We start from the raw sequence: 14,332 nt of genomic DNA, 5'->3' as shown, positions 1-14,332 counted from the left end.
TTTATCCTCTTAGTAACCCTCTTGAGGTAGGTTTTATTGTTACCCCTAATTTACAAGTGAGAAGCCTGAGGCCGAGAGAGGTTAAGTAACTTGCCTGGTGTCAGACTGCTGGTAAATGGCAAAACTGGTATTCGAACCCAGGTTCTAAGGCTCTTAGTCATTGTCTATGTTGACTCCCTAAAAGCAGGTTGTGCAAGAGACACACATGACTGCGCCGATTCTTTCATTCCTTTACCTGGTAAACCATTCCTGAGCATCTGCTACATTGCAGCCCCTCTTGGGTGCGAGGGATGGAAAAGAGAGGCAAAGCCCCTGTCCTCCCCTGTGGGGCCTCAGGTTAGTGGGGAGAGGACATGGAAGGGAGTAGTTGTAGTGCAGTTGGTTCTCTGCCAGAGGTTATGTCCATGTACCTTGCCGGCCCTTGGGTAGAAACAACTAGCTGTGTGTATTGACGGGGAGGGGGTCACAGAAGATGTTCCAGTGGGGAAGTGCTGGAGCTGGGTGGTGAGAGGGGAGGAAGCCTGTCAGGAAGGCATTCCAGCAGAGTGAACTGCAGGTTGGGGTGGGGGTGATGAAGGTCCACTGGCATGCAGCAGAGGGTGTGCTGTCCAGAGGTGGGAGGGCCTTGAATGTTGATGAAGGTGAACGTTGGGCCCGGGGTACACTGGAGCCTGGTGGGGAAGGGCTGCCTGTGGTCTCATCTACAGTGTGCTGGGGGTGGGGTGGGGAGAATTTGCTTCAGCACCATGGAAACCTGCCCACAGAGCCCTGGCAGCATGCGGCCCTGCTTTCTCAGGTTGCCCAGCACTTGCTGAATAACCTGGGACTGTGCTTGACATTTCCAGGGAAGGTTCCTAGACAGCTTCCTTGTCCCCACAGCACAGGCCTGGCTGGGCTCCAGCTCTGCTGAGCTGGGCAGCCTCACCTGGTGATGGGCAGGCCGTGCAGGCACCTGGAGAGGGCACTGGGCCGAGGTTCAGCAGACTTGGGCTCTGCTCTTTGCTTGGTATCCTTGGCAGTTTCTTGACCTCTCTGGGCAGCTCTGCAGCATGAAGGAACTAAACGGTCTCTGAGGTCCCTTGCAGCCCCAACATTGTGAGTCTGGGGGGGGGGGAAACGGGATGGGGGAAGGCAAGCAGAAGATGAGTGGGGGAGGAGGCAGGTCTGCGAAGGGCAGGTTCTTCAGATTCAGCAGGGTTTCAGTAAAGTTCCCGGGGATGACTGTTGTCACTGCTGCATCCCTGAAAGGAGAGAGCAAACATAGCCACCCTGCTCTGAAATCTCCTTGGGCACCGCTCCTTACATGGACAATCTCCCTGAATCCTCAGGACACTGTATGCCTTGGTAGGTGTTCCCATTTTGCAGATGGGGAAACCAAGGCTCCAGGAGGTCCAATGACTTTGCCCAGGTTTCACTGTGAGAGGTAGAGGTGGAATCTGAACCCAGGCCTGACTCTAAGCACTGGTCTTTGGCACCTCATTTCATAGATCCCCTGAGGCTGCCTTCACCCTGCAGGGGCTCTTAGACATGCTGTACCAGGCCAGTAGGGATCACCCCACAAGGCTCCCCCCTGGAGGGTCAGCTTCCAGATGACCATAGTAGGTGCCTCAGGCCAGATCCACTGGGCTGCTGAAGGGCACATTGGCCCACAGCTGTCTGCCTGATGGGCTGAGTTGGTGGCTTTATTTTAACAGGTGGGGAAAATTTCACCTCCTGGTGGCTATGCCATGGGCCCAGGGCTCGGCAGTGGCAGCATCTATGGAAATGTGATCCCTTCCTCCAGCTGTGCTTTGGAGGTGACGTCAGGTGTGTGGGTGAAGTATTTGGTTGAAGTAAATAAAGCTGGAGGAGAATGACAGGAGTGAGGGAGTGTGGATGGGCTCGCACTATCCCAAGGGCAGCCTGGCTTGGCAGTCTGCTCTTCTTTCCTGCCCTGGAACCAGGAGACCTGAGGCTTTGTGGTCCTGCCTTGGGGCCCAGAGGGGTGGGAATTGGCCCAGCCAGCTTGGAGGATGTACCACCTGGCAGCTACAGGGCCTAGAGCTTGAAGAGGCTTTGGCTATCATCCAGGGTCTATTTTGAAGTTGGGAGACAGAGGCCCAGAGAGAGGAAGTAGCCTGCTTAAGCTCACACAGCCTTGGGTGGTGGAGTTGAAATTGGAATTTTCCAATACCCAGGCCTGGGCTCTTTTCCACCACCCTACCCTGTTTGGGGAGCGGGGAAGCGAAGAAGCTTAGACCAAACTCTTGGTCTCAGACCACCCTTCAGACCCTCCCTGAGTCCCTTTTCCCTCTTGATCCAGCCCTATACCAGCGCTGTGGGGAGGTGTGCTCTCGGGCGCCCCTAGTGGTCGAGGGCCTCCATGGCGCAGAAAGGGAAGAGCCACTAGCCCCCAATTCCTTCAGTTCACATCAGCGAATTGTTATGAAACGTGCAGGATGCAGGACACCATAGGGGATGCCAGGAACCTTAAAACTGATTGAAATTTTTCCCAAGGAGGCTACCACCCAGGAAAGCTGCATCATGATACGAGAGACAGCCTGCAACTAGGGCCACTCACTCGTAAGCATGTTCGGTTCTGAGGGGGTTAGAGCACAAGGTCAAGGGCTGCTTCATTGAAAAGCAAGGGAATAAAAGGGGGCAGAGATAGGGGATAGGCTCTGAAAGTGTGAGGAAGAGTAGGAAGGGCATTCTAGGCAAGAGGAAGAGCCAGAGTAAAGGATGGAATAGAGATGTCGTCCTGGGCCTGGTAATGCTCATCCTGAGGGGATATGGGACAGGTGATGGGCAGTGAGGCTGGAAAGTGCAGAGCCTCAGATGCCTCAAATATCAGGCAGGGCATTTGGAGTTTGTCTGGTGGTCAGTAGGACCACTGAAGATATTTAACCAAATAGGGTGCTGTGGTGGAGAGAGCAGGAGCAGGACTTCCCGGGAAGCTCATCCTGACTCTGCCATTATGAGCTGTTGGACCTTGGGTGCATGTTTTATCATTCTAAGCCTCTGTTTCCTCATCTGTGGGATGGGGTTGATAATAGTACCTACCACTCAGGGTGGCTGCAAGGATGACATAGAGCACTAGTGCAATGCCTGCCTTGGTAGAGGTGCAGTAAGTGTCAGTCCCTACCTTGCTTCCTCGCCTCATCAGATTATTACTGGAGATTGGGACAGCAAGAAGGAAGCCTTACTGAAAGTCGGAGAAGCTGCAGATATGGGGTCCAGGTCCCCTGGCCAGCCTAGAATCTCCTTGGTAGCCTGGGCAGGAAGTAGGAAGCATTGGTGGCGGGGAGCCTGTGACCTCTGTGTACTCCCAGTCAGGACTGGTCTGAGGTGAAGGTGCATCTGGTCCAAATGATCCAATTTGTGAGAAGTGAGTGAGGTGGGGACAAGGACGCAGGTCTCCACCACCTAGCAGAGCATTCTTGGGGGGCCCCACCTCCCAGCCTGAAACCCCTAGACCCCCATCGCTTTATGCAGACCTATCTTGGGACTCTCTTTGACAGGACCTCTGTTTTCTCACTGAAATGAGGGGGTTCAGCCCAGGAGGTCCTGACGCTCCTTTCTGAGTCTCTGGACACAGCACGAGGGCCAGGCCAAGGGCGGGGCGTGGGGCTGCTCACCAGGGTGAAAGCATCACAGGAAGAAAAGCATCCTGGGATGGGAAACAGGTGTCGGGGCAGGAAAATAGCTGTGCCTGAGCCAGGGTGTGAGCTTGCCCCAGGCTGCTAGGCCCAAGCTGCATTCCCACTTCTTCCTGGGATAGATTCCCAGGACCCTTGAGAAGCAGGGAAGGGGAACATTTAGTCTAGTGGTTAGGAGCACAGGCTTTGGAGTCGGACAGAAAGAGGTTAAACTCCCTGGTCCATGAATCAGTATTTTTTCAGTTTTGGTTTCTTTTCCTAAGAAAGAGGAATGATAAACACCCACCGTATAAGGTAGTGAGAGGGTCAATGAGGTATAAAGTATGTCATGTGCCTGGTTAGCACTGGACCTGCACATTGTAGGGATTTACTAAATGGCGCCTGTCTTCACTCGGGGAACATTTACCGAGCACCTGGTGGATGTCAGGCTCTATGCTAACCTTTGGGTAGTTGATAGGAGTTAAACCCTCGGGAAGCTCTTAGCCCAGTGGGGCAGACAGGTCAGTAAACTGACAAACTCGAGGCAGTGGGAAAAGCACTGAAATAAGGGAGGTGCAGGGTTTGATGGGAACTGGGGAAGTGGCGGGTGTGGGCAGCAGGGGGAGGCTCTCTGGAGGAGGTACTATTTTTGCTGAAATGTGAATGTGAATTAGCCAGGTTGGGGGTAGGGACAGTGCAGGGAGAGTGTCCCACGCAGGGGAGCAGTCACCTGCTGTGTGATAGGTTCTTGGGGTGGGGCAGGGGACAGATGGGACTCAGGTGAGAAAACATGGCCTTGTACGGAGGTTCTCACAAGCCAGTGGAGAGGCTGTTTCCCCTGGACTGTGGGCCACCGAGGTGAGAGGATGCGAGGCAAGGACGCTTCTCACTTCTTTTTTTTTTTTTACATCTTTATTGGAGTATAATTGCTTTACAATGGTGTGTTAGTTTCTGCTTTATAACAAAGTGAATCAGTTATACATATACATATGTTTTCATATCTCTTCCTTCTTGCGTCTCCCTCCCTCCCACCCTCCCTATCCCACCCCTCTAGGTGGTCACAAAGCACCGAGTTGATTTCCCTGTGCTATGCGGCTGCTTCCCACTAGCTATCTACCTTATGTTTGCTAGTGTATATATGTCCATGCCTCTCTCTCGCTTTGTCACAGCTTACCCTTCCCCCTCCCCATATCCTCAAGTCCATTCTCTAGTAGGTCTGTGTCTTTATTCCTGTCTTACCCCTAGGTTCTTGATGACATTTTTTTTTCTTAAATTCCATATATATGTGTTAGCATACGATATTTGTCGTTCTCTTTCTGACTTACTTCTCACTTCTTAGGGAGAATCTCCTGGGATTCTCCCAGGGATTCTCCAGGAATGTCTGGGAGAATCCTTTCTCCAATTGTTCCTCCTTCCTTCCTGTGGGGTCCCTGCCCCCCATCCCTACTGCCCCCCAGTCCTGGGGACCACCAGGGCTAGTGTGTCTGCCTCTGTCCACTGCGGCTTCCAGCCCTGTTCAGCGGGTTTTGGGTGGTGGTCAGGAGGACCCGGACCGGGCCCCTCAGCCCCAGGGAGAAGCCTCAGGGCCATTTCCAGGAAGAGAGAAGTTCCCAAAAGGTGGCTGAGGAACGTGGTGGAATGGAGGGAGGAGAAGCCCCCTGCTCAGGAGATGGTGGGCAGCAGGGAGGGTTCAGCTCACCACATGGGGTGCCAGGATGCTTGGGGTCCCTGGGCAGCCACCGGAGGGCCGGGTCAGGGCACTGGAGGGGGCCCCAAGCCTGCATCCTGTGTCCTGACCTCCCCCTGCCCTCACTCTCCTTTCTGCAGAGTGTAAGGAACTGCCCTGCCTTGGGAAAGGACTTTGACACAGTTTCAAAATAAGTTGAGAGAAATCTCCAGAGGGGGAAAAGAATAAACACACTTTTAAAATGCAAAATGAAACATATTATATTTTTTTTTAAAAAAAAAGGAAAAAAAAAGGAGGGATTCCTCATCCAACTCACTTGAGTGAAAGTTTCCAGCCACTGTGAAGTGAGGTCACAGAGACCAGGGAGCCGAGAAGTTCGGGATGGGGACACCTGGGCTGTCTTCAAAGCAGATTTGGAATCAGTTCAGCCAACTTTTAGGGCCACCCTCCACCTGCCCCCCTCTGAGCTCTGCGCTGCGGGGGGCGGAGATGCAAAGACCTGAATCCTCCCTCCAGCCGAGGGTACAGTAGAGCATGGAGGACAGACATCGAGGACTGTCGGACAAGAGAGAGTGTGACAGCTGTCATAGCAGAAAGGTTCCAATGAGCATGAAGGGGCCCCGGGGGAGGGAGGGTTCACGTCTGTGGATGGGGGGAGAAGGCTCAGTGCTGCTGAGGAAAGGTTTCAAGGAAGAGGTGGACTGAGTTAGACTTTGAAGCCTGGCTAGGATTTCAGTGGGCCGAGATTGAGCAGAGGCTTTCCAGGTAGAGCAGATGATGAGAGCAAAAGTGCAAGGTGGGAAATTCTCCAGTACTTCGAGAAACAGGGACATTCAGTTTTCTTAAACACTTATTTATTTACTTATCTATTGATTTAAAACCGCTCTATTGAGATTTATATGTCACCTAGCATGTAATTCACCCATTTGAAGTCTACAATTTACAAAGTTGCACAACTAACACTGCAATCAATTTTAAAACATTTTCATCACCCCCGAAAGAAACCCCGTACCTATTAGCAGTCACTCCGCAATCCCCTAGTCCTAGGCAACTCCTCCTCTACTCTGTTTCTGTGGATTTGCTTATTCTGGATATCTTATATAAATGCAGTCGTATAATCTGCGGTTTTGGGCGACTGACCTTTCACTTAGCACCATGTTTTCAAGGTTCATCCATGGTGTGGCATGTATCAGTACGTCATTCCTTTTTATTTTTTTCTCCGCCTTCATTCCTTTTTATGGCTGAATAGTATTCTGCTGTCTGGATATACCACATTTTGTTTACCTACTCATCAGTTGATGGACATTTGTGTTGCTTCCACTTTGGGACTATTATGAATATGCTGCTGTGAACATTTGTGTACCAGTTTTTGTGTAGATGCGTGTTTTCAAGGCATTCCATTTCGAATGGGATCTAGGACGGTCCTGGCGAGGTGAAGCAGGGAAGAAGATGAATCAGAGGGACTGCTCACCCTCTGAGTGCTCCGCGTGGTTGGGTGGGAGTGAGAAGGCTAGGCTCAGGATCCTGTTCTAGCCTCACTGGGAGCCTGGGCTGAGTGAGGCCAGGGCAGGGCTGTCCCCCTACGTACACACACCACCCCCCACTGTTGTGTTAGATCTGGCAGCTGTTTTTTTGGGGGGTTTTTTTTGCGGTACGCGGGCATCTCACTGTTGTGGCTTCTCCCGTTGCGGAGCACAGGCTCCGGACGCGCAGGCTCAGCGGCCATGGCTCACGGGCCCAGCCGCTCCGTGGCATATGGGATCTTCCCGGACCGGGGCACGAACCCGTGTCCCCTGCATCGGCAGGCGGACTCTCAACCACTGCGCCACCAGGGAAGCCCAAGATCTGGCAGCTGTTTTACTGGGCTGGGAATAGTCTGGGCAGCTGGTATTTTCCCTGGAAATTAGGTGTTTTTTTCCTGTGTCCCACCGAGGGCCAATGTTAGTTAAACACATAGAGAAGTGTGAGCCACACCGTTAGTCTACAGGAGGGGAGTGTTGTCCACAGGAAGCTGACCGGCCAGGGGAAAGAGGTGGTCAGGAAGATGGAGGTCAATAAGCCATGTGTAAAGTGAGGCTACGTTGCAGTGCCCCTCCCCACCCACATACACCCAGAAAGGCAATGGTTTTGTTTACAGGAAATGCTGCAAGTATCTCCCTGGCCCCATTTGACAGATGGGGAAACAGAGGCACTGCATTAAAGGGATCTGCCGTTCAGAGACAGAAACAGGATTAAAGCCAGAGTCTGGTTCTGCTGTCAGCAGCAGGTTTGGTAAAACCCAAGCCTTGCCCTTGGCGTTGTGGCTGGTTTTGAGTTCACAGGAGAAGACTGAGGACACAAAAACAAGAAAGTGTTTATGCTGTTTTGGTGTCCCAAAAAAGAACACCAAACCCCACCCCAAGACCAAAGCAAAAACATAAAATAGGGCTTTAATTACCATCTTTTCTTTTATCCCTTTTCTTCTCTTTTTTTGTTCTCCAGCCAGAAAACATTATGTTGTTGGACAAGAATATTCCCATTCCACACATCAAGCTGATTGACTTTGGCCTGGCTCATGAAATAGAAGATGGAGTTGAATTTAAGAACATTTTTGGGACGCCAGAATTTGTTGGTGAGTTTTAGGCCTGTTTCTCTCCCAACTGAGAATCTGGGATCAGGAGGTAGAGAAATCCCAGTAGTAAACCCTGCGTCTGGAGCTGTGGCCTATGGGCTGAGAGATGATGCCTTGGAAACTCCCTAGAAATCTAATGGGTAGGGAAGGAAGTGTCTCACTGGCCTCTGGATGAGGGTCCAGGTGCTGGCTTTGAGCGCCCAGTGGGGCAGTGAGAGGCCAGGTGGGGCTAGAGGCCTTTGCAGAGTTAAATCCTCCCAGAGCTGGCTCCACTGCCTGCTCTTAGAAGAGATTATGAACATTTAAAATTACCTCGCCCTCTTGCATTCCCATAAACTCAACCTTTTCTGGAGTAGCTTTTGATTTCCTGAAAAAGAGAAGGGAAATCTTCTGCCAGATGCCAGATTCAGCTGCTCGCCTCTCCTGTGTGCCTGGCCTTCATTCACGCACAGGAGGCCCAGCCCCGGCAGAGCCCTGGCGGCTCTGTCTTCCCTCTGTGTCTCTCAGCCTTGGCCCAGGCCTGGTGGGACTTGCACCACAGGTCGGGGGGGAGGGGGGATGGTCATAAAGAAACAGTTTTGCAGAGGGGAAAGGAATGAAAGTTCAGAACCAACACCTCTCTGCTTTGGGAGTTGGAGTGGTCTTAGAGATGGAGGGAGGGAATGGTCTCCTCAAAGCCTGGGGGCTCAAACTTCTGATCACAGTCTAATCAAAAAGGAAGACGGGATGCGTCAGAACATCCACCCTGATAGATTTTCAGGCCACACATAGCAGCTCTGCAGCCACTGTGGAATGAAACTGCAGAGGCCCCACAGACCCCCGGGCAGGGAAACCTTGCTGTGTGCGAAGCACTATGCCTGGTGCTCTACAGGCATTGTCCAAATTAATCCTATAGGATCTAATGAAGCAGATTTAAAATATCTTCTCCATCAAGTGCCTTGTTTAAGGCAAAACAACCGGTAGGTGGTAGAGCAGAGATTCAAAAACAGATACATCCAACATCAAAGCCTGTGCTTTTTCCATTAGACCACGTTGTCCTCTATAAGAAGACCTTGCCCTCAAGGAGTGTTCAATTTAGTTTTGGAAACAAGACATCAAACCATCAAATAAGAGCGCTGAAAGGATGTTTTCAGGTCACCTGATCTAGTTTAAATGTGGACTTGGAGAGCTAGGGGATTTTACTTAAGGTCAACCAATGGTTATTCTCCACCTACTATACGACAGATATTAGGTACTGGGGACACAGTGATGGTAAGAAGCCACACTCAGACTGGCACACCCAGGGTCACACAGTGAGCTGGTGGCAGGGCCAACTTGAACCTGGGGTGCAGGTGTCTAGTCTCAAACTTTGTCCAGGATAGCAGTTGCTGCCGGCCATTCACATATGTGGTAAAAATGCATGTTTATTTAAGTTCATACCAAGTGTTGAATGATAATAAATGGTTCAACTGGAAATTCAGGGCAGTCATGGAAGAGGTGACACGAGACAGGATGTGGTTAAGTGTAAGGGGAGTGATATAGACAGCTCTGAAAGACTGTTCAGACAAGATATCCACTCCCACAAGGTCAGTGGGATCAGCCCTGACCTTGAGTCAGTGATGGATAAAGTGCTGTCTCTGTGCATGTGGGAGGATCTAAGGGGCGTCGGGAAGGAACCAGAGCAGAGGAGGTTCACGTCCTGGGTTCAGAGGTACCGCAGCAGGGGTGAAGGGCCAGAATGAATGCATTTATCAGGGACCATTCACTGTCCACTCTAGATGGATCAAAGGGTTCACACGGGCTGGCAGTGTCAGTGGGATATTGATGGGCGGAGCCAGACCGTGGAGGGTTTTTCCCAGTGGTATACTGGTAAATGTCTAACAACCAGGTCTCAAAACAAAACAGAATACAACTCTAATTAGGTTGGATAGCATCTGCCAATTTCAACCTACCAACATGTTGTCACTGAATTCAGAGCTGGGCAAAGATGCACACAGTTGACTCTTGTGAGCCAGTGTGACACAGCTCCAGCCCAGGTCTTATTTGCACCTTACAGATATATAGGGTGGTTTCTCTAAGCCCCCGACCAAATTATGATGACTTACTTTTCCCAAGATCCCTGAACACAGGTTATAACCACTCTTCCCTATTCCCACCATTCTTTTGAAATTTTAACCTGAGACCAGGGTTAAAAAGTGTCAGCTTCTGGGAGTGTGGTGGACCAGGTCTTCCAAAAGGTCCTCTCACTACAAAACTGGATTCTTGAGAAAAATATTATTTTTCATGCAATTCTGGACTCATAGGAAGTAACATAAATCTTTAAGTGAAGTAACTCCTTCAGCATCACCTGTCCTACCTTGAAAATCGAGCGAAATGAACGTAGAGCTGGAGCTGTGAGCAACAAGAATACTCAATAGGAGGACCTCTCCTAAAGGCAAGTATACATATCAGCATTTATCAGAGACTAGCGAGATTTAGATGTTCAATGATGTAGGATATTAAAATTATCAGATGTTGACTATAAAATAAGTGGAATGTATATAGAAATAACAGGTAGACTCACAAGAATGAGCAGGCAACAAGAGATTCAAAAATGACCGGGCAGATTTTTAAAAGAACCAGATAGAACTTTAAGAAATTCAATATATACTCGTTGAAATTTAAAACTCAGTGGATGGGGCAAACAGCAGATTATACACAGCTGAGGAGAGAATTAAAGAATTGGAAGACTGAGCTGGAAAAAATCAGCTAGAATACCACAGAGTGACAAAGATATAGAAATATTAAAGAGACGATAAGTGGAATAAGTTTAAAATAAGAAGCCTAACATAGGTCTATTTGGATTCCCGGATGAGGGAATAAAGACAATACAGGAGCAATATCTGAATAGAACGGCTGAGAATTTTCAGATCTAATGTAAAATCATGCATCCCCAGATACAGAAAGGACAATGTATATCAATCAGAAAAAAAAAATCTATACCTAGACACATTATAGTTAAAGTATAGGGCACCAGATACAAAGAGACGATCTTAAAAATCAGCCAGAGAGAAAAGACAGGTTACCTACAAAAGACAAAAATTAACAAACAAAAACCAATAACTGGACTGACAGCATACTTCTCAAAACAACAATGGAAACCAATGTCCAATAGAATATAATCTCCAAAGAGCTGAGGAAAAATAAAAACCCCATAATTGTGGAGAAATTATATTTCAAGAATGAAGGTAAGAGATTCAGAAAAAAAGCAAAAACAAAAAAGAACAACAACAAAAAAGACAAAACAGTTAACCTCCAGCAGACCTTCATTAGTGGAACTTCCAAAAGATGTACTTCTGAATTAAGGAAAATGACTCTGAAGGGAGTTCTCAATGCAAGAAGTAATAGGAGCAAAGAAATCAGTAAAACATTAGGCAAATATAATTATTTTCTTTCCTAGAGGATGATAACGATGATGCTAATGATGAAGCTTTAATTGTAGGACTGAAAAGAAGAACCAGAAACTGAAGAAAATAACGTTAGCTAGGACAGAGTACTCGAAATTAGTGTTCTAAGTTTCTTGTATTGTTAGAGGAGGGTCAAAATACTGATTTATGTTAGAATTTGTTTGATATTCATAGTAAAGTCTCAGGGGTAGCCATTACAAAAGCAGAAGCTGGGGAAAAAAAGAATAAGAAAACTAACAAAAAGCAATTAAAAAAAAAAGACAAGAAAGAAGATGAAAAGCACAGATGAAAATGGACAAACAAAAGCACCTGAAGGACAGAAATGAGTGTGTATGGATATCGAGCAGATGAGCACTAGAAAGTGAGCTGTGCTCCTCAAACTCTCTATGGTGAACCACTGGAAAAAAAAAAAAAAGTCTATCCTGGACTGCTCGTTCAGTAAGATACAATAAAAATAAATTCCTAGAAAAGTGATCACAGTTTGAGTGTCACAGCAATGTCAAATTGCTATGCAAGTCTCTAAATGCTTACTGTCAATTTCTGTACATATCTTGTCAGGACCAGTGACAGTCTGCAGACTGTTTGCCTGCAGACTGCACTTTGAATATCACTGTCCTAGAGAAAGTCTTTCATGTGTGTCTCAGGAGACAGGTACAAAAAAGTTCCTAGCAATATTTTTCCAATAAAAGATAATAATATAATAAAATAATAAAAGAAGTGGAAACCATCCAAATGATCACCAAGAGAATGACTAGAAGATGATCTATATTCACACAATGGACTATTATATAGCAGTGAAGATGAAAAACCATGGATGAACATTCAATGAACGCTAGAAGCATCATGTTGAGTGGGGAAAAAAAGTCAAGTGACAGGAGATCACATGCAGTATGGCATCATTTTTAGGAAGCTGAAAAATAAGCCAGGAGAGTGGTTCCCTGCATCTGGGAGGGTGGGATGGGGGCACATCCAATAGATGCAGAGGTTTTGATATTATTCTAGGGGAACAGACTTAGCCTTTCCCACTCCCCACCTTTTTCCATTCGTGGTTAAAAAGTCTCAATCCTTCTCCCTTCTCTAGTTATCATCCTCTCTTCTCTATTTCATCACCAAGGCTTTTTTTTTTTTTTTTTTTGCGGTACGCAGGCCTCTCACTGTTGTGGCCTCTCCCGCCGCGGAGCACAGGCTCCGGACGCGCAGGCTCAGCGGCCATGGCTCACGGGCCCAGCCGCTCCGCGGCATGTGGGATCTTCCCGGACCGGGCCACGAACCCATGTGCCCTGCATCGGCAGGCGGACTCTCAACCACTGTGCCACCAGGGCAGCCCCTCATCACTAAGCTTTTTTAAAGAGTCATCTGCACCCTTATCTCCACTGCCCACACTCAGAACTCTCTGGGCACTGCAGTGAGTGTGAAATTCAACACTTGCTTCCCAGGGCTTATGGGCTTGATCACCAGGCTCTGCACTTTCTCCTGGTCGTGGCAGCATTCGCACGGCTCCTGTTTCCACCTGTGTGATGGCTCTGGTCCACCCCACCCCCACCTCCAATACCCAGCCCGTTCCTGGACACCTTCCTCTGGATGCCCCTCGGGCACCACAGGCTCATCACCTCAGTGGCCACCAGAACGTCCTCCTGCTCCTCAGGTGGGACTTGCCCTCTTTCAGACAGACTCAGAGGAGCGTGGATTCCCTCTCTGCCTCCTCTTCTCCTCCATCGCCTTCCAGCGCTGACCTGACTGGTTTCCAGCGGAGAGTCCTCAAGCAGGCTTTGTTCTAGGCCCCATGGTCCCCTCCCGCATCTTCCTCTCCCCACCCTCCTCTTCCTTTTCCAGGAGTCCCTTTGTCCCATCTTCCTCACCTTCAGGATAAAAGGCAGCTCCCTTCCTCAGAATCCTTAGAGCCAGATTAACCCCATCGGCCTCTCTGATTCTCCTTAGTGAGGGTTCAGGATGGAAACATTTGGCACCAGATTCCCTCAAATTCCTTACAATCCTCTCTTCTCATTTTCATACCCCTGCTGACTCTTCAACATGGCTTCTTTCAGCTCCAGAAATTGTGAACTATGAGCCCCTGGGCCTGGAGGCTGACATGTGGTAAGTTGTACAGGCCGCCCAGGTGGCCCAGACCCCGGCTCTGGCTGACATCCCCCTTGACCGTGAAAACCTCTTCCTTCACACTGACCTTTCAGAGCCCCTGGCTCTTCTGGGTGTGCTGGACGTGCAGCCAGTTAGCACACGGCCGAGGCAGAGAACGAGGGGAGAGGTGAGGCTGGAGGTGCAGGCTCACCTGAGGCCTGCTGCAGCCACGATAAAGATGATAGTGACGGTAGCTCATTCCGCCAGTCAGCCAGGTGATTACCGGGAACCTCATGTTCTAGGTGCTGTGCTGGGCCGGGGGATACCGCGATGATGGCTTCTCTGCACAGATGGGGCTCATTTCACGGGAGCCACGCTCTACAGTTGGCTAAGCAGCTTGATCACGTGGTTTTCTAAAATCCTCCCAGTGGTCCTGTGAGGTAGTTCTCATGATCCTCATTTTAAGAGGAGAAAGAGGCTCAGAGGTGATCATCGCAGCCTGCGTGTGCAGGAGTACCTGATCTTGAACCTGGGTCCTTGGACTCAACGTCCAGGGCTTGATGACTCCAAAGAAGTCCCAGGCTGCTGCTGAAGAGTGGGGTGGGGAGGGGCGTGGGACTTGAGATGGCATCCAGGGGCTGCCGTGAAAGGGCCCTCAGGACCGCGTGGGGAGTCCCTTGCTGGTCTGGGATGACAGCCACGCAGCCCTGACGCGACGGTTCTTTGTTTTACAGGAGCATCGGCGTCATCACCTACATCCTGTGAGTATCCCCGATCCCGGGGCTCTGACCCAGCTCAGGTCCAGGGGGGAGCTGGAGGGATGAGAGGGGGCAGGCAGACAGACAGACTGACATTTCCCGTGTGCCCACCGCGACCAGATGTGTTAGAGCCACACAGCAAACCTGAGGCTGAGTGC

General features: G+C 49.6%; 1 protein-coding gene across 6 annotated transcripts in view; it reads left to right on the top strand.

The window, feature by feature from the left end:
- The window catches only part of DAPK2 (death associated protein kinase 2), a 119,059-nt gene that overhangs the window by 85,417 nt on the left and 19,310 nt on the right, over window positions 1-14,332 (top strand). For all 6 annotated transcript variants that reach the window (XR_014296302.1, XM_082647387.1, XM_082647386.1 and 3 more), the window contains 3 exons: window positions 7,786-7,915; window positions 13,386-13,434; window positions 14,151-14,177. Coding sequence is in view for 5 of the 6 variants with exons in the window: in XM_082647387.1 (XP_082503513.1) it covers window positions 7,786-7,915; window positions 13,386-13,434; window positions 14,151-14,177 (206 nt within the window). In the remaining variant the exon portion in view is untranslated. The remainder of the gene's footprint in view (window positions 1-7,785; window positions 7,916-13,385; window positions 13,435-14,150; window positions 14,178-14,332) is intronic.

The sequence above is a fragment of the Grampus griseus genome (assembly GCF_964374135.1).
Source record: "Grampus griseus genome assembly, chromosome: 2".
Taxonomy (NCBI): domain Eukaryota; kingdom Metazoa; phylum Chordata; class Mammalia; order Artiodactyla; family Delphinidae; genus Grampus; species Grampus griseus.
Note: the sequence above shows the minus strand (reverse complement) of the source record. Positions and strands in the feature narration are given on the sequence as shown.